Source organism: Cydia pomonella, chromosome 13, assembly GCF_033807575.1.
Source record: "Cydia pomonella isolate Wapato2018A chromosome 13, ilCydPomo1, whole genome shotgun sequence".
Taxonomy (NCBI): Eukaryota; Metazoa; Arthropoda; class Insecta; order Lepidoptera; family Tortricidae; genus Cydia; species Cydia pomonella.
Window position 1 is genome coordinate 9403640 of NC_084715.1, and position 26529 is coordinate 9430168.

At 35.4% G+C, this 26529-nt stretch overlaps 1 protein-coding gene across 1 annotated transcript; it reads left to right on the top strand.

The window, feature by feature from the left end:
• Positions 1-1453: 1453 nt before the first annotated feature.
• On the top strand, positions 1454-26529 carry LOC133524139 (uncharacterized). Its single transcript, XM_061859994.1, has 6 exons — positions 1454-1665; positions 12444-12501; positions 17873-17989; positions 23735-23877; positions 25541-25715; positions 26460-26529. The coding sequence occupies exons 1-6, from the start codon at positions 1573-1575 to the stop codon at positions 26477-26479; spliced, it is 606 nt and encodes a 201-aa protein (XP_061715978.1). The 5' UTR covers positions 1454-1572; the 3' UTR covers positions 26480-26529.

Consider the following 26529-nt stretch of genomic DNA (forward strand, 5'->3'; position numbering starts at 1 on the left):
TTTTGATGTCAACTGTTTTATAAAGTTGCATTAAGGTTTGATTTTATATCGTATCATATTTAAGAGCTGCTTCAGAGTGCGTAGCCAATATGTCAACCGTTTACGCTCCGTAGCGAACGAGACGCTGTCAGTATCGCACTAATATGGAAGTTTCGTTATCGTAGCGCAAATGTGATTGTCACCTTGGCTAGGCACCCAGTCATCACCCAGTACATAAAGGTACCGTTCAAATTCAAACTACACCTAAGTTACTGCTGCAGTATTTAAGTTTATGTAAGTAGGATGTAATGATACCTTATATACTTACATAGTATGAATTTAATTTACGTTTAGACTTTGACACATAATCGGATATGACTCATGATATATAAATGACTCTAACATTGACTGTTTTATTACTAGTCGGCTTATTGACAATATGATGCAAATCACTGAATAAGTAATGATGGGTTATAAAAATATCCAAATATTGTAAAAGCATGTTTCCAACCAATACCATTTTCACGTGGATGTTACACGTGTCACACGTGGTATTTAGGGATAGGTATTACATTATCATTTGATATTCACCAATCACTTTTCGGTGACCAAAAACCGAGGAAACCTGAATATATCCGCGAGGAAATTTATAGTTGTAAGTGAAGTCCCCGACCTAATTTATGCCATTTATATTTTGCGAATATAATTCATTATTTCGCCCCGAATTTCCGAAAACCCCTTAAATTAAAAACGTGTAGGTTATAGCCATGGGAAATGTTTTTGCCCAAGAAAATCCCTCAGGCTGTATATGGTTTCCGTAGGGTAACTAGGCCAAAGCGGGTAGGCAGCCTAAAGCGGGTAGTCGCTTGTACACAGCGATTGATAATAAATTATTAATGTAACAATTTTGTGATTATATATTTAGTTATATCAGTTATACATATAAGGTTAATTTTAAAAATATCCGATTTGCCCAATCGCTACAAGTTATGCCCAAAGCACCAACCCAGCTTAGGCCCAAGTCTGGGCAAAGCGGGTTTTAGCTGACCCTTTGCTTTTCTTCTATTGTGTGAAGATTTAAAGCAGAAACAAAAAAAGCGGAAAAAAATCGATGTTCTAAATTAAAGCTCGATAAATTTTCTAACTCTGCATATTCGCTACTTTAATATAATAATTTCGTAGATTGTTTTAAGGTTGGTGTTAGCTTACCCGCGTTGGGCCCGCTTACCCTACATAGTATTAAAATACCGTTCGTCTTTTGTCTCTCTCTCTCTCTCATTGTAATATGCATCATAAATTGTGCTCATTATATATTACGTCGACTGTAGGTAATTCTGGGCTATAACCGCGAAGATCGAAGTTCGTCAATTGCGGGCAGTTTTCTCTGTCACTCTAATTACGTCTTAGTTAGAGTAAAAGAGAAAAGATCCCCGCAATTTGCGAATTTTGGTTTTTGCGGTAGGCCCATATTGTTGTCCGTGTAGATAAAATACGATCATCATATTTTTATTATGAGGGTAGCATACAATCGCACAACATTGTGTATTGCCGTGTTCCAACGCTGGTAGTTGCTATTTTGTTTAGGAATTAAAAATGGAAGTGTCTGCAGCTGTAACCTCCGATTTATATCCAAAAATCAATAATAGTGAGACTTGCCAAGATATAATTCCATACTCATCTGAAAAAGTAAGTACCTACTTTAATTTACGAATTTGACTATCGTACGGCTTAACCTTTCACCGATAACCTTCTAGAAAATAATATTTTGACATTAATTAATATTTATTACATTGATTTATATATGTTGTCCTTTTTGTTATAATAACGTGTGAAAATCATAAAAGGTATATTAATATAAAAATCTTATCGCTATGTACCTACATCGACGGCCAAAACTGAGTAAATTTATTTAAATTACTTACTTCATCTTCACTAATTCTATTATATAACTTAAACAACGTTAGAACGATTATATTTCATTATAACCTGTAGGTGCGGTCACGTCTGAAAATATCGATACGAAAAAAGTGCCAAAAATATGTATACCCGACTTTATTGCCCATATATTAAGGTAGTGTATACAATATTTTTAGCACATTTTTCGTACCGATATTTTCAGACATATTTTTTTTTTTCATTTAATTTTTTCAATGACAGATTTTTCGTCTGTTTTCCTCTATTCATTTGTGTAGTAAAAAAACTTATTATAACGGCACTATTTTAAATACTACATTGGTGGAAGACAAGCATACTTCCCTGATGAAAGAATTCCATACATTTTTTAGGACTATTTTATTAAGCGTAGGTAGTTGAGAAGCTATGATTTATAGTCTTAAGTTTATGTGATTCATTTGTGTTACGAAAATTAACCATGTACACACTTTCATGCATATAACTTAAATAGATAATTATCGTAACACAATGGAATTTAAGAGGAAAGAGGACGATCGATTCTCCATACAAACGTAGTCCTCATTTTCGTCCCTGGATATTGACATTATGAAAAATATTTTTACAGAATTGTGTGTAATAGGGTTGTTTCCATCTACAAATCTTAGGGCAGAATTGTATCCTAATAAATTCTTTTGGATTATAAGAACATGTTAAACTACTTTTAGGGGACCTGTAATGACCATATTTTTGTAAATATTGAATTTAAAATATCTTTTGGCACACGTCACGTGACCAAACTCGAAACGTCTTTGAAGATTCTGATGACGTCACAACTCTCGGATTGACACTGTTGACAGTTAGGCGATAAACAACAAATGACAAACGTCAGTTGACAGTTCGTATCTTCTACGTGTGTATGTAGTTATGTGTCAAACCGTAAGCTGTGACGTCACACAATTTTCAAAGAGCGTTTTGGGCGCGAAAGCATCTATCAAAATATATTTTGTTAATTTAACATATTTAAAGCCGTTTTTAGTATAAAAGTTCAATTTTAGGGCAAATTTTAGTTAATATAGAACGTAATACAAGCGTTTTTAAAAATTGGAAACAACCCTATTTAGCCGTAGCCTATGCCCGACCGTTTGATTTTATCGTTTTTAGGGTTCCGTAGCCAAATGGCAAAAAACGGAACCCTTATAGATACATCATGTCCGTCTGTCTGTCCGTTTATGTCACAGCCACTTTTTTCCGAAACTATAAGAGCTATACTGTTCAAACTTGGTAAGTAGATGTATTCTATGAACCGCATTAAGATTTTTACACAAAAATAGAAAAAAAAACTATAAATTTTGGGGGTTCCCCATACTTAGAACTGAAACTCAAAAAATCTTTTTTCATCAAACCCATACGTGTGGGGTATCTATGGATTGGGAGCGTGCACGACTGTCACGCAACCTAGTGTCCGCAAGTCTAGGGGAAAACGTCAATTCACTACATCTTATGAAACTACTCCAAAACTAAAAACTACTGAACGGATTTTCATACGACTTTCATATATCAATAGAGTGATTCTTGAGGAAGGCTTAAGTATATAACTTGTTAAGGTTTTGTGTAAATTGTTTGAAATATAACGATGTTGTCGGAAAAACTCAGGCTGGCTAGGAGCTTTAATCGAAAACGCTGCCTAATCCGTTTGAGCTATAACAACACAATGTATGGTGGGGTTGTTTCTCATTCATAGGTCTACAAAAAAGTCCGCGATGTTAAATGTCTATCTTTTAAGGATAACTTACTATATCCATTCTTAACTTCTAGAAAAAGATCACGTAATATGTGGCATTTGCAAAGCTATTTACATGGATACATTATTAACAATTATCAAAATAAAATCCCTTACACCATTCAATTTAAATGAATATTTCAGGAGTAATCGTAAATCAGTTTCATTTCGAGCCATATAATTGTACGAAATGTTAAAGACCCTATCCGCAGTTAGTTCAAATTTTTACCACCTTATGCGCTGGGATCGCTTTACTTACCCCCACCATGCACTTCGCACGGTCCCAATAGGTCTTCAAAAATGATATTGAGGTTTCTAATATCATTTTTTTCTAAACTGAATAGTTTGCGCGAGAGGCATTTCCAAAGTGGTAAAATGTGTCCCCCCCCCCCCTCTTCCCCCCGTAACTTCTAAAATAAGAGAATGATAAAACTAAAAAAAAAATTGATATACATTACCATGCAAACTTCCACCGAAAATTGATTTGAACGAGATCTAGTAAGTAGTTTTTTTAATACGTCATAAAATTAAAAAGAAATATTTTTCATCAAACCCATACGTGGGGTATGGATAGTCTTCAAAAATAATATTGAGGTTTCTAATATATTTTTTTTCTAAACTGAATAGTTTGCGCGAGAGACACTTCCAAAGTGGTAAAATGTTTGTCCCCCCTGTAAGTTCTAAAATAACAGAAGGATAAAACTGAAAAAAATATATGATATAAATTACCATGCAAACTTCCACTGAAAATTGATTTGAATGAGATCTAGTAAGTAGTTTTTTTTAATACGTCATAATTGGTACGAAACTCTTCATGGGCGAGGCCGACTCGCAGTTGGCCGCTTTTTTAAATTAATATAAAACTCCTAACTCTTACAGTATTGAAAAAAATCAAATAGCTATAATTAAAACACATAAAATTGTGTAAAATATTCTTAATAATGTTAATATCCAGAGAGGAAAATGGGGACTACGTTTGTATGGAAGGTTTTGGGGCGGTCGTCCCTTTTAGTCTTAACTATGTACATACTTACAAACTTTTTGCAATTCACTCTGATGAAAAGCGGCTACCGCAGCCTATGAATACCTGCCCCACAGCCCACAGGTGTCACATGCGCGTTGTGGTGACAAAACCTGGACATTCCTTTTGGAACAACCCCATACTGTAATCGTGTCAAAAACGTTCCCGAAGACGGGCATCTTTCCTGTAGACAATATAAAAATTTAACGGTTTGGGTACAATTTACTAAGAGATTCATACTCGTAGTACAGCTTTTAAGAAGTACAAGTATTGAACAAATCCTATAATAGTCCATCAAGAAAATGTAACTTTAAAGCACATTTCTTTTATTAAACTCACTATAAGATATTTTTTACCCAATCCTTCGAGAAAATCTTAGCAAAAATAAATCAATTATTAGCCATAATTAAGTCCTTTTTTATGGTTCTGTAGTCATAACTAACCTAATAGTTTCGCCATGCTGGCTCTCTGTTTGTCTGTCTCTCCGAGGCCTACTCTCCGTGGTCGTTAGTGCTAATTAAAAGCTGCAATTTGTAGAAGTGCAAAAATAAAAACTATAAAAACATTGTTTTAGTGTAGGTATCGTTAGATAGGTCTGTCAAAATCTATTTATTTTGGGTCTTCAACAACTATTTTTTGATAAAGTTTCAAAAATAATCGTTCCGAAAGCTAAAAACAATATGTCCCCCCTCTAATGTCTAATCTATGTATAATCTAATAACCATGGGTCCCAAAAATCGGGAAAGTAGCGCTTTGTCAACACATTCAATAAAAACTATAGCGAACATGATGGCTGGTTTTGAGTTATCGCTAAAAGTCTTTCCTTCTTAGTAAAAAGACTTAGAGGTATACAAGCGCTGTGGATGTGAAGGTCCCATTTCAGCAACGCAGCATGTTATGACGGACGGTTATTAAGTACTAAGGAACCCTACGCTGAGCATGGCCCGACATGCTCTTGGCGGGTTTTTTTAGTTAAACTTCTATTTAAACTTTGTGTAATTGTAAAAGAAGTCAAGCATCAAAATGTATTTAAGAGGCTGTCAATACCTAAAGCGCGCACACTGTCTATTTCTATCGGAGTAAATGAGATAGCACTGTCGCATGTTACTGGGCCTGGGCAAGGGAATAATAAGAAAAATATTTAAATAAAAAAAAGTGGATTATTAGTGTAATATTTTACTCAACCACGGTTTAGATATAAATGTTTTGAAATTGTGATTTTAATTGCAGACCCATAAGTCAAAACAATAAAGACATAAAACCGTTTAATTGTGATTTTAAGGCCAAATCTTTGCAATTATTTTCTATCGAACCGATTTCGTTCAATCATGTATCGAGTACAACCACGGTCTTTGAAATATAATTAATATGAACATATATTTTTCTTACTTGACTAAAACAAATAGTCTTTCTTAAAAAACTGTTTAAGTAACATCAATTTCAAGGACATTGGGTGTTGACAGCCTCTTAAATTAGGGACCTAGTTATTCCCTTGACCTATATTACCTAAAAATCTATTATGAATTGACGGAGTTGCCAATTCTTACAAAAAATTATAAACTTCAATTATAACAAAAAAGGATTCGGACTTCCATGAAAGAAAATTGGGAAATATAATAAATAACAGAAGTGTATCGAAAAGAATCCATTTGAGTGACACGTGGAAGACAAATCCTTTTACACGTGTTGTTTCTGCGTGAAATAATGTTTACATTGTCGGACGACCGTGGCTAGATACACATTCAATAAATCAATAATACAGAGCAATACAAACGGGTCAGTATGGCAAAAATGTGTCCGTACAGCTGAGGCCAAAAGCGTTTATTACATCTACCCTTAACCTTTTTCAAAGGGGTGCTGTTGTACCTAACAAACGGATGGTTTCCGATCCATGAAATATCAGAACATGGTTAACAATACTTTAAACGAATTTTTACTTTTCTTTTTAAAAACAGTGAGAAAAATCACATTTTGAATCATTGCAATCGCGTCCATATACAGTATCTTTCGCTTCCACGTAACTCAAAATAATCAATGTAATATAAATATGTACATTGGATGCAAAAAAAAAAAAATACGAGTATCAAATTTTGTTTTTTTTTTTTTACAAATAATTTACTTCGTCTCAAAATGTTAAAAACGTACGTTAAACTCAACTATAATAGAAATGTCGATTGTGTAAGTAAGTAGATCTATTTTCATTTTTAGGGTTCCGTAGTCAACTAGGAACCCTTATAGTTTCGCCATGTCCGTCTGTCTGTCTGTCTGTCTGTCCGAGGCTTTGCTCCGTGGTCATTAGTGCTAGAAAGCTGAAATTCGGCATGGATATATAAATCAATAAAGCCGACAAAGTCGTACAATAAAATATAAAAATTTAATTTTTTTTTAGGGTACCTCCCCTATACGTAAAGTGGGGGTGAATTTTTTTTTTTGCTTCAACCCTACAGTGTGGGGTATCGTTGGAAAGGTCTTTCAAACTAATAGGGGTCCTCAACAAACATTTTTTGATAAAGTGAATATATTCGGAGATAATCGCTCCGAAAGAGAAAAAAAATGTGTCCTCCCCCCTCTAACTTTTGAACCATAGGTCCAAAAAATATGAAAAAAATCGTGGAAGTAGAGCTTAAGAAAGACATTAAATGAAAACTATAGCGGACATGCTCAGTTTAGCTGTTTTTGAGTTATCGCAAAACGTTTCTCCCATAGTAAAAAGACTTACTTTAATTAGGTACTGATTATGCAAATTTGCCTATTTGTTTAACTCGCGTGAAAGGTACCGTTGTTAACAATTTACTATACTTTAAGCTCTAGTTTAGCTTATTGTGACGGAAGAGTAACTACGGAACCCTACACTGAGCGTGGCTCGACATGCTCTTGGCCGGTTTTTATTAAGTATATTGATAATGGTGTGCTGATACTACGTGGAACGGAAAACGGCTGTTAGAATGCTAACTAGGCTGGTAGCTTCCGTTGACCGGCCTCCATACAAAAAGTGCCCGGCAACCGCGTACTGTTGTTGTATCCCATTCCCAGACACTAACATAATACATAGTTACATTCATGGAGGGTAGACGTAAGGAGAAGAATCTCTTATGGAGCTAAAGTGTCCAGTTGGCAGCTGTAAATAATAGTTCGAAATCTCTCTGGTGGCGCTAGGGTAGCACAAGGACATGACATGAACTTAGACGTTATTGACGGAGTGAAGTGCGCTGTCAGAGATTCGTTTTTTTTTACTAAAGTCAAAAATTTGTTCGCGATGTATTGCGGTACCACCTATTTAAGGTTTTTAATGGACTCTCTTCATACACATAGATTGTTATCCTTAACTCTACTCTCCATAGTTAAGTACCTATATTGATCTACTGCCAAAACTATCAGATACGTAGTCAAGATGACAATCGTTTAGACAAACGCCTACCGAAAGGTAAAATATATCGGAATGAACGAATGACAGATACCTAAGTCGTATGGTCATTTCCACACCTACATTATTTAGGTTGGTAAGAACTCTGCTTTCCTTGGATCGTGGCGTGCCGTCATACAGGTTGTTTATTTAGTCATCTGCAATAATTTAAGGGCTGATTATATAGGTCATATTGAGCAGCTTTTACTGTGGGACCAATCCCGAAATCGCGAATTTTTTTTTACTCTCCCATAGAAAATTAGGGATTGGTCCCATAGTAAAAGTTGCTCAATATGACCTATATATTCACGCCGTAAATTATTGCATGTCACTAAATAAACATCCTGGTATCTGGCATTTAAGAACAGACTTTTACCTTACTCAACTAAACTTACTGTTGAATAAAATCGCTGGAGCACCCAAGAATTTGTTGGCGGTGAGAGATTTACATTTGTTCCTTAATATTTTGCTATAGCCGTCCTGGTACAACAAACTTATATTTTGTGATTTTGCAGTACGGCCATACCAGTTGCGAGCGTGTTAAAAACCGACCAAGTGCGAGTCGGCCTGGCGCACGAAAGGTTCCGTCTTCCGTACCACTACGCAAAAAACGGCAAAAAATCACGATTGTTGTAAGGGAGCCCGGGCTCGAGAAAGAATATCTTACCGTTTCACCAAATATCAGCACATCGTTTACAATATTTGAAATATAAAAAAAAATGGTGCATATGCAAAAATATCAAACATTGAACTTTTTTGGCAATTAGAGACAAATAATTTTTACATTTCAAATATTGTTAACGATGTGCTGATATTCCGTCAAACGGAAAACCATTATCAGGCCCGAAATCGGGACTGATTTCGGGCCCGTTATCGGGAAGTGTGGATGTAATTGGCGCTTTAGGAAAAATGTAAAATTTTTGGGACGATAGGTAGGCGGTATTCACATTGGGTGCGGATTTTGCACGCCGATCGGATGTGTGGGACATCGCTATCTACCAAAGAGCATATAATCACTACGTTTTACTATCTACTTGCATAGCGCTGTAACGCTCATACACTGGAGCGACCGACGTCCGAAGTTCGAATTCGCATCAGTATGATAATACGCCTATCAGTACCCCTAGTGTAAATTTTATCGACATCATAACGTGACGAACGCGTTTGCTTTAAGTCTCATTTTGTATAGGATTTTGAGTTTCTAAAACGTCCCGCTTGGCGCGCTCTTTCTAAATCCAATACAAAATAAAACTAAACGCAAACGCGTACGTCACGTTTCAAAATCGAATTTATTTACACTAGGGGTACAGATACTCATTGTGTTACCATAGAAATAGGATAGTATAGAACGACTGTCAAACTTCGAAAGTGTGACCAAAAATGAAATGCAAGTGTGTGCGTAAATTGTCTATGTGCGAACAAAAATAGTGATGTCATGTTACAACATATTAATAATCTATCGATGTTTAACTGCTTTATCGACTACTTTTTCAAATGTGTTTGAAAAAGTTGAAAATGATAAAGTTGTTTGAAAATGTGTTCGCAAAGAGTTGACTTACCAAAGAAAATTTGAATGTCACGCCTTTTCCTGCTGACAAGTTGGGTTGGGTGTGTATACGCTGTGTACAAGTATACGCTGTCTTGTGTTGGCGGCAAAGCCGTGGAAAAGGGGTTAAAATGTAAGTACTGTGTTGGAAAGTGAAGTTTAAATTTATCGCTAAACATGTGCACCTTCAAAAAAAGGTATTATAACAATCGTTATTATTTTAAGTCAGTTATAAAGGTAATATCTTAATGATATCTTGTGAACAATTAATTCCATACCTACTAATATACCGACAAGTTATCGATACAGTCATATGAACATTTTGTCAAGCCCTATCGTAAAGTAACAGTTTAGGTTTTTATGGTTTTTACACAAAATATTCGAAATGATTGACTAATATGATGAAATATTAACACACAATTGAAGAAAAACTTATAATGAACTGTATAAATTAGTTTTTTACACTTTTTATGCTGTTAATTTGATAAAATATCGTTACGAAAATTTCGCTAAGAAGATCATAATTACCTGTGAAAGAGTATTTTCCTGGGTTTTTTGGCCCTGAAACACTACAACCCGGCACACGACATGACACCATCGTCACTAAATTACTTAATATATATTTTTCTTTTTGATTCTCTTATATTTTTCACGTTAAAAAATACGGCAATATGATCTTGGCCCCCTCGGCCGCCTTCGAACTCAAAATTGGTTACGTTTTCTCATATGTAGTCTGCCTCTTTCGCACTTATGGCTTGTTCATATATGTCACGGCTTCCCTTTCGCACACTTCATCGGTCTGTCAAGCGAAGCGACTGACATGTCTCTGTGTGTTACATACCCGCCATGATGGCACTACAAATTTATAATTAAAGTAAAAACAGTTTTTAACTTAAATTACTTATATTTCAAACCAATTTTTTTTAAATACTTTAGATAATGGGAAACTTTATAACCCTCATTAAGTGTAACCCATTAAAAACCTGTAAGATTCAACACTCATTAAAGTTTGATCCGATTTCGTATTCTCATAAATGAACGTTTTAAATCAATGCAACGTAAAAGATTCTAAATTGAATTCAACGCAAAAGATTTCAAACTTCAAATAATCATTTCTTTCATCGCTGATGTACTTTTCTTTCCACAGGAAACTAATACTCATCGATAATACAACACAATTTTAATAACCCCAAACACAATTAGTTTGCGTTGTTTTATCTATTACATATAGTTCCCATCCCATAGCAACCTCCTGTCTCCATCATCAGATATGTGAACAAAATATTGCATTGTCAATTTGTCATCCGATGTACATGCCTATATGTGTACAAAATTTCAGCTCAATCGGAAATCGGGAAAATCGGGGAAATGGGTCAAATCTATAAAGCTACATTTGACTCAAATGTAGCTTTATAGATTTGACCCACAAACTTTGAACTAACAAACATACATACTACCAAGATAAAAGCTTGTAAAAAATATTCTGCAAGTACTTTTTTCACAAGTCTTTTTCACAAGTTAATACAACATTTACAGTGACATGAAAAATACATAGCAACATTTATAAATACAACAGGCAATACCTGGGTAAACAATACATTATACCTAATAATCTAAAAATACAACAGGCAATACCTGGGTAAACAATACATTATACCTAATAATCTAAAAATACTTCCAATGTCACTTAAGAGGGAAGCATACCACGTGATCGTACATACAAAAACATAAAACGTTTTTCCGCTTCTAAATATTTTCCAATCTCAATGATTTTTAGCATGTTATTGACACAGTGAAAGTTTTCCTTTTTTCAAAATTTGCAATACAAAAAAAAACCAAAACTATATGTATATCTGCTATATATTATCAAAATCAAAGTGATTTTTAAGATTAAGTTAGTGGAAAACTTCTTCTCCCGTAATGGAATTTTATAGAAAAAGTACCTTATCTCAAACTTGTAATGAAATCTTAACATTATGTTACTTCAAATTAGGTCCAGAAATACTATATATCAGGTGCGGTGAGTGAAGATGATATGTAAAGGAATTTCATACATCCTTACATACCTAGGCCTGTAAGGCAAACCTTCTTTTGTTTGTAAACGTCACATTGGCATTCAACCATAAAAAAACCTATAAGCGAAATGCTTTTTTTTATGTCTTTTTTTGTTTCTTAAATATTATATATGGCTTTTTAAAGGGGAACGAACATTTGATTATTTTTGCGCTACGACGCACGGTTTAGGAGATACAGCCCTATAAAGATTTTTGTTTTCGTTCCCCGTTCAATAACCTCAAAGTACTAATAAAAGTAAAACACAAACAAGAAAAAAAAGAGAGAAAAAAATCGTTATGGCGTGCGGCGTAGCGCCAAAATAATTACATTTTTGTTCCCCTTCAATACCCGATGTACTGAATAACCTATCACATTAGGACATGAAACAATTATCATCATCATCATTCTAGTTTTAATTATTATTTAATTGCAAGTTTGAGAAAAGCACTATACAAATCTCGGCGAGAAACGGGATTGCCGGCTGCGTATCCCTATCCAACCTCGCTACGCTCAGCCGTCTATATCTACTTGGCCTGCAACCCTTCGTTTCCCGTCCTCTACAGTAGGCAATGTACTATTATTTCGCTAGGATCGCATAGCTATTGTTCCCTCTTAATTTAGTTACTTACACGTAGTGGAGCGTTGTGAGACGGTGCCCATTTCACGAGGAGTAAGTCACGCGATACCGAAAATAATATGAAATGGCCATACTGACTTCGCTTGTTAAATTATGAAACAATTTTACAAAATGGACGTTTTGTTTCAGGATCCCTTTAATTCCGCACGAGTGGGACTTCTGAAAAGACGCAAACCTGTCGATAAAGGTAAAAAAAAGTCAAGTGTTAGTTGAAATTGCGTAGGGTTCCATTTATTAAGGTTGCGCTAGAAATTTACCTTTCCTGAAAATATTCCTAATGAGTAATAATGTATCGGGGAAATTACCATTATTCCTGTAGCGTTCCAAAAGTACTTTAAGAGCCTTCCTATGACAACCATACGTACCTCCATATATTATGTTACCGTAAAGACCCGTTTTCCCAGTTAACACTACTTTTCACCGAGGCCTTACGGAAAACAAGTGATACGCGTTTTCACTGAGGCGATGCGAAATAACCAGTTTTAACTAGGGTAACGCCTATTCACTAAAAACGGGTTTTTACGGTAACACATACAATAACCTACCTAAGGAGGTAACCAAAGAGTTTTTATTCTATACAAGAGCACTTTGATTTAAATAAATTTTAAAAATAGACCAGGTACAACATTTTTCTGTACCTATACCCTGTATATTTAGATATTTAGTAAACAATTTGTACTATTTCGGCTAGTTATAACATTTATTGGTTAACCAACCAAATACAAAACCGCCTGGGTCTGTCACTGAACGACCTGACTTTAACCTACATTATTTGATCATGTAATGTTTTCATCTACCCTCAACTGGCTTAAGGAGCCAATTGTGGGTAGATTTTGTTTACTTTTATTTAAATACCTAAAGATACAGAGATGTAGTTTTAGTTTTTACATTGCCCTAAGCCTAACATCAGGGTCTCGCGTTGTGCCACTTGTGCCTTAATTAATTTCGTAAGTTTCACCTGCATTTATACCAACGCGAACCCAATAAACATAATTATTATGGCGTTCAATGTGGTGTGCTTATATATATTATAATTAGTATGGGGACGTTGAATTTACCGAAACGTCGTAAGCGCCGTGAAATTTACTTACTTTTTTACGACAAGACGATAACGGTACATAATTTTCAATATAAATTTTTGAATTGTGAAGATAAATTAGCCAATATTAAATAAAATAAATGTATTGAGGTAGTATTCGTAAATTTTCTAGAAATATTGAGTTTTACCGGTAACTTCGGGCACATTGTTTTGTAAGTATCCTTAAAATAATATTGTCATGGTAAAGAATGCAGGTGTTTCGGTGTACCCTTACAAAATATGTACCAAAAATAGTTAGGCTGATTCGAACTCACACTGACATTAGAGTGATATCTGAATGATTTCATTTAGTTATCGTGCGTCTCGCTCACGCTAATACATGTACGGACAAGTACAAGCGAAAAGCACGATAACCGAATGACATCGCAGTGTACGTTCGAATTGGCCCGTGTGTAAAATTGAAAAGCATAATCACATTAAAAACCAATAATATATCCAATAAAATCTTACCGGGCATGTTATCAGCAGACCTCGGACAGGGTGAGCTGTTTTAAGAGTTTGCATAATATGGACATACCTACGTAGTCATTCAATGGCAGATGTGATGTAATTGAATAACGAATTAAATTATTCTATTTAGATCTTTACATAACTAGCAAAACAAATTAATTGTATAGCAAGCCTCTTTAAATGATAAGCATATTATTTTATAAGCTGGTCTTCGTCTGCTTCTGTCAGTCAGAAATTAGAAGACGTCATAGCTAGAAACCCAGACTTAGATCTGTTTAGGGACTATGCTGAAAAAATTTCGGAAGGAACAGATGTGGACGGTATTTTAATGTACAACTTCACTCCGCTCACTTCAGTGGAAGTAGAAAGGTCTTTTTCCATCTATAAGTGGATATTAAACTCAAGAAGAAGTGCGTTGAAAATTGAAAATCTAGAAAAAATTATAGTTCTTTATTACAATAACCAATAACAAAGAAAAATTTGAATAAATAAATAATACTTACTCGTTTTGTACATAATGCACTGTCATTTTTGTTTAATTATTATTCATGAATTCTTTTTAATATTTCATCTTGAGGCATATCTATATTAACATCTACACTTGACATTAATGACGTAAAAATGGCTCACTCTGTCCGAGGTCTGGTTATCAGGTATTACTCTGAGATAATTCTTCGTAATGGCTCTTCTGTATCTCAAATACCGCTATTATGTAGACAGTTAATATTTTCGTAGAATGTATATTATGTACCCATTTCTGATGCTACTTTTATAACAATAACAACTTATATAAAACTTAAGGAGAGGAGGGAATGGCTACAAGAAACATTATGATCTGGCGAGTTGGCTTACTGGATAACACTATCTTTCATATGTTTATAATATATAATACTTATAAAATAAACACGTTGAAACAAACGTGTGATAATCGAAGCGTAAGTCAAGCTTACACTGGGTTAGTTTTTATTTCTTAGGTTTCCAATAATATATCATACAAATAGGTATAAGCAACGAACGACGAATACTACGGAGGAAATACACTTAGAATCAGGTACGGGACCCTAAAATAGAAAATGTTGTTTAAAGAAATAAATTGCTTTTTATTGGAACTAAACTCAAGGACCTCGTTCTATTATTTATCGTTTCAATGTTATTTCTGAATGTTCACCAAAAGAACAGTGTGAAAGTTAAGCAAAAACAAAACCAAGTTAACACACTAGCCAATAAAAACAGAGTTTCTAAAGATTTTTAAGTACAGACTTTTAAAACTTTTCAAGGAAGTTTACATTCAAATGATACGCAGTCAGTATATTCGGTACCTATGTATAATATATATATATATATATATATATATATATACAGGTGTATAAGTCATTGATTAGATACACGTGTTACACATGCTATATTTGGTTTGAACATTTGTATAAATAAATTAACGCATTGAAGGTTTCAGCAGTGATGCCACATGTTTTTGGCAACCAATTCAAGGTCCCATTACCATGGTGACATTGAGAATGACTAATAATTATCAATAGGGACCTAACAAACTTTATTAATTAAAATCTCCAACGTATCCTTTGACAAATTTAATTAACAGGTCGTTCGGGCGTTTGTGCGCGATGAATGGATAAATTGTTTTGCTCCAATTATACTCTGTATCTTTAGGTATTTAAATAAAAGTAAAACGATTTGTAAATTTTCGGCTAGTTATAACATTTATTGGTTAACCAACCAAATACAAAACCGCGTGGATCTGTCATTGAACGACCTGACTTTAACCTACATTATTTGATCATGTAATGTTTTCATCTACCCTCAAATGGCTCCTTAAGCCTTTGTTTACTTTTATTTAAATACCTAATGATACATAGTTAAAGGAATATCAGAAAATATGTTGATTTAAAGCGTCTGCTGACCACATTGTATTTATTTATTATGTAAGAGCTATCCTAGCAACATCCTTTCAAAAATTGGGTTTTGGTATTTGCCGGTAAAAGTTGCTGCATGAGAACAAGCCCCAACTGGCCAAGCCAATTAGGCTTAAAAGTACTTAATTTTCAAAAGCAGATAAGAAGGGATTTTAGAAATTAGGTAGTTATTTAACTCGTAAATAAATGATGCTGAAAACATTGCGAGAGAGTGTAATTTGTTTTAATGTAATATTGAATAGTTGTAGGTTTTGAGGAAGATACATATACAAATTAAAATGACTTTGGTTAGGCCTACACTGCCTACAGACATGATTGTCAGTAACATGAGTTTGGTGTGACTTTTATGGGTAATAATTCTTCTGTGGTAATCAATGAATTGAATTGAATTTCATAATGAATGAATTAATTAATATTTTTATTCCATGTAACACATGAACACATATTTTTATTAGTAGAACTTACAAACGTTAGTAGGTACAGCAAATATTAATTTAAAATAAGACAACACTGATGGGGGAATGCACAATCCCTCACAGTGCGACAAGTAGGGACAGTCAAACCTATCCGCTATCATTCGTAGGATGCTGTTGGGACTGCCACGCACTCGGCGTGCACGCATGGTAGTATAAAAAAAGCAGTCCACGCGCACCGTCGCCAACATCCCTGATGCGCTACAGAAACGGGGCAGCCCCATCAGCACCCGGAACGCATTATTGTACTGGACCCTAAGGACCCCGTATGCCCGTTGCGTTTACTGCGCCCACAAATTGCAGGTGTAGAGGGAAGTGCAAAACGCCCTAAACAGTGTGACTTTAACCTTTTTAGAGCACCTTGCAAATCTACGGGCGATCATATTCACCCGGACCGACAGGGCCCTTTGTTCCCTTTCCATATCCAGGTCGTCCTTGAGGTCGGTCGCGAGCACATGGCCTAGGTGCCCTAGGTACTTAAAATGGTCCACTCTATCTATTGGGGTACCATTGAGGCAAATATCACTCAAACACCATGAACTGATAACAACTAAACTAATTAAACGAATAACTTTTTCAATATTATCAACAATATGTAGGAGTAAATAAATTCTTTGTCAACGTATTTTCGGGAGATCAAGTAAGTTAGCTAAAGTCGACCTTGATCATTGACTTGATCGGAGCCCTATCCCGAAAAATGAAATTTCTTTATCTGCCTCTCTATCGCTCGAATATGCGATAGAGAGGCAGGTAACGAAATAATAGATTTTCGTCTTTCGCGGTGGGCCCTCTGAGTGGATCAACTTTTTTAGTGTTGTTATTCGGTCTCGTCATCAGAGGTACAATACATAGTGGCATAGTTTGTTAGAAGAAATATTGTGTCACGTTCTACATCATGTGTAGAGATGGCCCATAATGGAAATGGCTTATAACCACTACAAAAATGCATGTTTGGTTAATTTAAATATCATGAAATATCACTGAGAAAAAAAACCATTTCAAACAATTCAAATTGCATTAACGTTTAATGCTTTAAACAGTTCCACTTCTATATCAGCCTATCAAACAAAGCAGTAATTTTATTGTTCCGAAAATACAGTAAAGTTTACTGTTTGAGTAGCTAAAATGTTAGTAACTTCGTTTAAGTCTATCGTTTTTTCAATACTTAGAAATGTTCAAGCAGTTAACGTTACTGTTTTGTATATTTCAATTTGATATTGTATAGAGCAATTAATCTTAATGAAAATCACTTTAATGTGTGCTCGATAGATCACATTTTTTTCAGTGTGCAGAACTTTAACGCAGCGGCTTACGTGAGCGATGACTCGCGAATGCGACGCGGCGGGGCGCGGCGGCCCAACGGCATTCGGAGATCGCCGTTGAGAGATAGGTATCAAAGGATTGAATTCACCCGCGCCGCGCCGCTTCGCGTACGCGAGTTATTCGCTCACGTAAGACACTGCCTTAGAGTTGGTTTTCCAGTGGACATTTGGACAACTAACCGTACCCATGGAAACAAGTGACACTAAAAAGTTTCAACCACCTGAGTCCAAATAAGCGTTATAATAATTTGATTGATTTCAAAGTAACCTTAATCTCATTCAACAGACGCGGTACTCGCCGTGAAGCTCGACCCAGCTGTGCTGGAAGCACAGGTGACTTTGACGAAGGAAGACGAAGATCCAAGTGATGAAAGTCCAGCGCTGGTCGCTACAAGGGAAAAAGGTGATATATTTATTCCCTAGTATAGATCGTGGTGTCATTCAGGAGGACGCTTGACCTGTCTACGCGTCATCGTAGATGACACTAACTATATCTCCCTGTGATTTTTTTCCACAAGACTCCGAGCCTATATGTATTTCAAAAGTCTATACCGGGTGGGGCCCGTAACATGAGCAAATAATTTAAACATAGATTGTACTCAGACGGTGACATTTTTGTTAAGTAAATAACTTTTAAATATTATGAAGTCCTTAGACATCTTATTTTTCATACAAATTAAATATATATTCAATATACGCCATCATCATTGTAATTGACGTTGTTTATCAAGCCTTAAACATAATAAAATGTGCATTATGTGCAAGACACAATTGTCTAAGAATAAACTTTGAAGTATAATCTATCTAAAAAACAAAACAAGTTATTTTTAAAAATCATTTATAAAATGTTGGTTAGTTTGAAGAGTACAGCCTACAGTTTATTATTTTGCTCCTGTACAGGCCCCATCCTGTATAAGGTTCCGGCAGAAAAAAGGGGTGAACGTTTTTAGCCGGGTATGTTAGTAACCCAATTCAGATAATTTAAAAAAAAGAAATGGATACTAAAACGAATAGGTTTTTATCAAAATCGATATCTCGTAAATAATATATCCACATGAGTTGTATTTTAGTGCAATTCCAGCTACTGATTTACTATAGGCAGGTACCAAGTAACTATTAGGTATATTGTTCAGTGAAATAATTTAACCTGACCATTTATAGACGAGGTTTTTTTTGTAGAGAATGCACAGTAAGTAATTTAAAAATGAAAGTCTTTAAAAATATTTTTTAAGAAAAAAAAAGGAAATTTAATATATATATTATATTCAAGTTTAAGTCATGTTTATTAATATCATCCTCCTCATATTACCGTTTTCTCGGTTGCCTCCGGAGACAAATCCGCTTTAGCAACCTAACCAAAAGATTTAGCGCCACCTGACCTTTCAACTCAGCGGGGAAACTAGGCGTTATTGGAGTCCAGTAGTACTCACCTTGTTATCGTTGAGCGAAAATAATTGGCGAACACACCAACGTCACCAACGCGTTTTGTAAATTTAAAAGATACCTTAGTATGTACATAAGTTCGAGCCGGGGTACACTTCGAATTCGGGACCTTCGGTTTTTTAAGGTTTCATTCACGTATTAACGCTACGCTAGGCCCATACTTCAGAAGGCCATTTCAAATTATGTCATTTTGTCATCATTCGCCCGTGCATCTCCCTCGCGCTTATTATATACTACATACGTCCAAGTAAGAGTGAAATGCACGCGCGATTTATAACTAAGTGATATCATTTAGGCAGATATCAAAATGTACGTTCGAATTGGCCTCCAGTTTACAAAACGAATATTAAATGCCAAGTCATTATTTTAGAAGCTTTAATCTCAAGTTATTTGTATCTACTTATATTATAATATCTCCATTAATAAATGGTGTTGTTCCATATTTTTGGCGTCCGAAAAACTGTCTTTTCTGCTTGTCGTCCCGATTATTTCATTATTTTTAACGCCACGTTCTATTTGACGACATTTTCTCATTTAATTTTTTTCTTCTTTGTATATACAAGATTCATGCAAGTTTCTTCCTGCCCAATGGAAGTGCATGTGCCTATGCTTCGATTCAAGTCAAGAATGAAACCCAAAGATGAAAAAGCAAACTAATAAAAAACATTCACGAGCAAAATTTACTCGAAAATGCTCATAGTATTTATTCATCATTGTATTATTTTTATCTCAAATTCATGATTTTCATGAATGTCCGTGAAATTATAATCACATCTTGATTTTGCTAGATTATTCGCAAACTATTTATATAGGTATTACTATTATGCTCAATTGTGGTAAACCAACATACCATATCCACTGACATGCTTTTGGTAGCTGTAGTCACCGGCTGTCATCCTTATTATAATAATAGAAGTCACTGAATAATATCAAGCACGTGAGTGGTTAGGTAGGTATTTAAATTTGAAACCTTATAATCTGATTCAAATTTAGTTCCAATTAACCTTGACTGTTTGGCCTTCATACATGACAATGGGGTAGGAAGGTAACGATACTACAGTACTTAATTATGTAGGTACATTAATTATTAAAGGATATGTATATAATAATTATTACAGGTACTCGTAATTATGTATATTATTACATGTAAAGAATAAGTACAGTCAGCCAAGAAAGTGGTTTACCACTTTTCGACTCTATTTGTCAAGTAGAGTCGAAAAGTAGTAAACCACTTTCTTGGCTGATTGTACATGACTCATATACAGGTGTTTATTTAGTCACCTGCAACAATTTACGGGGTGAACATATAGGTCATACTGAGCAACTTTTACTATGGGGCCATTTTGGATGTCTGACCTTGAAATTTTCTATGGTATAGTAAAACATTTTTTCGGGATTTCGGGATCGTGCCCATAGTAAAAATTGCTAAATATGTCCTATATATTCGGACCGTAAATTATTGCAAGTGACTAAATAAACAACCTGTATATTTTTAGTTAGTTCATATCTAATTTTTTTTATAAATATCACAATTATGTAAAACAAAGGCATGTGCCCGACCGGCAGCGATCAGCGAGTATCGTTGAGCGCACCCTACAACTCTTTTTTTCTAACGTCGAAGTTCATACAGTTAATGTAAATATTGCAAAGGGTAATCGAGGGAACTAGATAAAGTTCTGTACTATAACATTTTATATTTTTGTTTCATTTTTAATACGTCTGGATTATCGCGATTACCGAATTTCAAACAATTTACAAAATTACAGGAAACCTTGCTTTAAGAAATTACTTGACGGAATAGCCATTCAACTTTTATTCGCATGGGATCAAATTACATCACTTGCGCCGAGCTCTATCGCTTTTGGTTGGACAGCTGCCTTGGGGATTTATGTATGTTATTAGCCTAGCTTAGGCACTTTACGCAGGGTTCGGATTTAGATTAAGTCCTTAAGACTAAAGTACTTAGTGTACCTGTTTATTTAAGTGCTTTGGTAAGAGAGATATGTGAATTTTATGTTACAGTATCAAGACTTGTTACAGAGTAGAATTAAATACTGTAACACTTCGTGGCATCAAGCTGAGTGAAGACTTTTATCACAATTTTCTGTTCCGTTATATAATTTGTGTATAATTTTAGAATTTATACTCTTTTTGTGCTAATGAATTCTTCTTATCTTACCTTATCTTATCTATCCGCTTTCCGAAGAGAAACATAAATTTTAAAAGGTCTACAGTTTCTCAAGTCAAAATAATAACGGTTTGCTAAGTTTTATTGGTTGCAATAAGGCTTATAAATTGTCAGTTAAGAGGGAAACTTGTACCTAGTTTTTATATTGAATTGTTACACGTTTTCACAAAAGCAAATGCCATGAAAATTATCACACGGAAAATTGATTTTTCACATCACCTCGTCGGAAAAGGGTTTTTTCTTCTATGCTTGGACTCAAAGTGGCACTTTTCTGGTCTAGAACATAATATTTTTTTTACCTTAAATATATTTTTGATACATAATAATTTCCTTGCAGGTGTTGTGAATAGCAGTATGTGTCATTCTATTTTCGACCCCTCGTTCCTCTCGGGATTCTATTAAAGAATCTTTCGCTTCTTTCAGAACTCAATGTACGCCCTCGCCGTAAATACTTTGCTCCCTTGTGACACAATCCACTAATATTTGCAAGGGCAGACTCCAAGCAACACCTTACTAGGTTAAAGTTGATAGAAAAAGATCACAAAAACTTGTCTAAAGGACGGTGGACCCATTTACTCCATTTAGCCCCCTTTTAGGCCCATTTGGCAAGCAGTATGTCTCCGGATAGATTATTCTAAGTTGTAAACTTTTACTGTACAGGTGGCAGGTAGTCCCAAACCGTTGTGTGAAAAAAGTTATCGCCGCAAAGAGCAGTTAGTTAGTTATTTTTTCGATACTAAGGTCCTGTGTCGCAGAGCATGAAGATTTCGTTATTGTTGATGATTTTGTGTCACGATATTTTATTTAGTTTTTACTCGTTTTCCTATGTTTTCTTTGTATCATTTATTTTTAATCAGAGGTTTGACAAGTCTCCCCATACAAAAAATGGAGTATATAAAAAAAACCTTTCCGATGGTATGTCGCTTATTCTTGGTTCATGGGCCAGTGTCCATACAAATCTGCCCATCCTCCTTTCTTTTCATTTCTATTGTATATCGTTACCCTGCATACCACAACAATATAATTTTAGTGTAAAGTGATATAGCCGAGGGATTTGACAAGCAAACTTTAAAAACAAGTATACTTTCAAAATTATTCAGCTAAAACCCACGCGATCGCCAAATCTACGATATCACTAGTTTTGCGCGTCGCGCCGTATATTTTATTAGTTTTATTCCTTTCTAATTCCTTGGCTGTGGACGATGGAACAGAATGAGGATAGATTACTTTAAACGTTTACATCCATTACTACACTATATTTCCTACAAAACTTGCCATAATCTAACCTAACCTTACCTATTTAGTGATATGCCGAAAAAAATTACTTCCCCTATGTATGGTATTTCCTTACCTATAAGGTAGTCCTTAAGGCTTTTACTGACCTTCCAACAAATAGCATGCGATTTTAGATAATTGCTGGCTAAGTAGGAGCAACGAATTCAATCGATCGATTGAATGGCGCAATGTATCGCGTATCCCATTCGATTATCGGCGACAATTAGAGAGGCAATTTTGCTGAGTGGTAATCCTATTTTGCGACTACCTACTTACAATAAATATAAAAAAATAACAAAGTTATATATTGTATTATTTTTGTGTTTTGTTTTACGCCAATATTAAATATATTCCTTTTTATAAATATAAGCTGTCATGACAGAATGTGTGTCGGTGTAGTAGGTATTGAACTCTAATCTGATGTAATTATACTAATTAATTATAAGGCCTTTGTGTCGAACGGCATTATAAGTAGAAACTAATATTAGTTTGTTGCGAATGGTTCGAGAAATATAGTCTCAGTTACGGTTAAGGACTTCACCTTCATTTGCTCTCCGTCACACCAAGACTACCCATATATTAAATAATACATCCATTGAGAACTTGTGCATAGGTTGCGTAGCTGAAACAGGTAGTGCGGCAAAATGGTGACTAATATAGTTAGACAGTGACATATTTAACTTTAACCCTTTGACAGTCATGATAAAAAAATACACGATTCAAGCCTGATCACCTCTTTAGGTTTTTTGAGAACATGACTAATTAAATGCCATCTCCGTCGTCCTTTTATGTAACATGCATGTATGGGTGGATTACCATAACCTAGGTTAACCAGATAAGCTAACAGTACCCCTAGTGTAAATAAATTCGATTTCCAAACGTGACGTACGCGTTTGCGTTTAGTCTCATTTTGTATTGGATTTCGAAAGAGCCCGCCAAGCGGGACGTTTTGGAAACTCAAAATCCTATACAAAATGAGACTTAACGCAAACGCGTTCGTCACGTTATGATGTCGATCGAAGTTACACTAGGGGTACAGAACTCGAGAGTTCTCACGAGTTGCGACGCCTCGTTGTTTCAAGAGCAACGGGAATGGGGAAGTAGCTCATTTCTCAGTCTTAGAAGTCAGCTCTTTATTTTAGAGCTATACGCAGGCATCTTCATTAATAGGAAAAAAAATAAGATTTGAAGAGTCACTACAAAACTGGAAGCTACTGGCATAATCGCGTGTATTGTTGACAGATGGACGGTGTTACCCGAGCTACGAGGAAGTGCTGTCGATGCAGCAGGCGGCGCTGCTGGGGTTGACGCCGCAGCAACTCGTGCTGCTCATGGCGTTCGTTGACACACTACGCCGACAGCGGCAGCGGTCACAGAAACACATGGTACGAGTCAATTTATGAGACCTGTGTTTAATGACAAATAGGTAGGCATAAATCTGAGCGCAAATAAAATATCTGTTTCAACTAACGTCTCTTCGGACACCATTATGTAGGTATTTTATTGAACCAAAACTTAGCTTATGACCATCTGAAAAATTCAAGTCAAAGATAATAAAATGTTCCGTACGTTCATATACGAGTACGAAAGTCATTTACATGCAATATTCTCTTTGCGAATAGCGTTAACTGCAATTAACGATTATCACGTTGATCTACTGACGTTCAGATCTACAGTACTGGCCAATAATATATCACCTTTGTGTGTATGAACGTGTATAGAGTAAACAATATATTTTAAGTAATAGTTTGTAGATTGCATATTTTACTAGTCATTAGTCATTATATACAAATATATGGTAAATTCTGCAATGAAATACTGTGAAATAGGAGACTCAGCATAGTACCTACTAAAAAAGTTATAAAGCATATTATTAAAACAAAAAATCTCTATGGAAAAACCATCACATGATGAAACCAATTTTTCTCATCGCTCGCACAAAGGACTACCTACTACCTGCTACGAGTAGACTACCTAAAGTAGTGAGGTGGAAGTCACACAAAAATATAAGAAAAAGTTATACCGTAAAAACATGCAGGATATATTATTGACCGGTACAGTCAAGTGTAAAAATATGGGTGTACACATCTTACTCAAAAATATGTCCCATAGCATCTTATTCCAGTGCAATAAGAGCGTAGTACCATATTTATGAGACGATTCTTTCGATACATATTTTTGCACTTGACTGTACTGTAGGTAACCAAAGCAACAAAAACAAAAAATGAATAAAATCAGACGTTACGTTGCGGAAATCCATATTAATTAATGAATCATTGAATCAGTCATTGGACTTGGGACCGTCAACATCTCCTGAGGATGCCTCGTAGGGAGGCGGAACACGTGTCGAAGTCTGAGGGCCTACCGCGAACCACGGTCGACGTGTTGCCTCCCTGTCACACTTGCGTACAAATTTACAAGTGCAACAGAGAGGTAACACGTCGAACGTGGTTCGCGGTAGGCCATCTGTACCTACTTTTGGTGGTGGATTGTTACCTCTATTTATTTGCGTATTTATTTTTGCGGTGGGAGTTACTTGCGATATAGGCAAGTATAACGGGTTAGCACTGATTGACTAGCACGTTCTGTTTTCGCGGATTAGCAAAGTAATATTTTTGTTTTAATTAATTGCATACCTATCTCGTTTACCATTGACTGTTTTATTTTAATACAAACTTGCCACGTAAAATTGAGCCAAATCTCATTTGATGAACAGTGACGAAAACACCAAAAATGTTCCCATTTCAGTAACAGCCTATTTAAAAATATGCTATATAAAAATATTACGCTATAATTTTACGCTATAATGCGTAAAAGGCACTGGTCGTTTGTCGGGAGAGTGAGCGAATCGGCGAACAGTATTGTTAAAGTAGTGTATACAACCTGCTACTGTATGAGCAAGGTTTCCCCGCTGCACCTATATAATTAGCCTTAATTTTAATTGTATATTTTATTTTATTGTATTGTTGCGTTATTGTAATTTAATGGGTTGATACCTGAATAAATAACATTTTTATTATTATTTATTATTATTATTTAAAATTTCAGGAATGCGCGTTCTGCAAGAACAACGGCTCCCCGGCTTCTTGGTATGGGTCGCACATATTACGCGATCGCAAGCGCGTGCGATGTCCCGTGCTACGCGCGCTGCGCTGCCCGCGCTGCGGCGCCACCGGCGACAAGGCACACACGCCTAAATACTGTCCCGACAATCTTTTCTGTGGTACGTTACTTCTCCTCTTACAAGGCCGTCGTATCAATAAAGTGTCGCATGAATGTTTATGTGGATCGAACGTATTACGCGATAAAAAATGCGAGGTGAGTGATTTGCCGCGAAAAAAATAATTACCCTATGTATGGTATTTTGATACATGAAACGCGTGCGGTGGTAGTGCTACGCACGCACGCTAAGCTACTATTGACAAGGTGGCGCATAAGCCCAAGTATTGCTCCGAGCTTTTCTCAGATATAAACTTGGTGCTTAGCTATAGTCGGTATCTTACGGTATATTAATATATATTATCGCTCCGTCTGTGACGGAATTCAATGAAGACATCAAAATGATACCTAAATGATAATTATATTTTATCATTCGCCCATGCGTCTCGCTCGCGCTATTGTCTGCTCGGACAAATACGAGTGAAATGACATTGTTTAGGTATCATTTCGATGTCAAATGTATGTTCGAATTGGCCTCTTTTAAATAAATTTAAACAGGTAACGTAGTGGCACCAATGACCGACCATTGGTGCCACTACGTTACCTGTTTAAATTTTGATAATAACCAGGCACACGTTCGCAGTACCCTATTGATTGAAATCTTACAAAAAGTTTGAGACGGAATCTTGGGACAAATTATTATTTTAAAGTCGCATTTTGAAACTGTTGTTTCATTGCGTACCTAACTGAACTATTTTTCTTTAAGTAAGAAATCAATCATCCCTAAGTAAATTTTGTATTGTTACAGATTCTTGGAGCTGGCCTTGAATAGGAGCAGGGTTACACGATGGTATTCTCCCTACAATAAACTACATTTT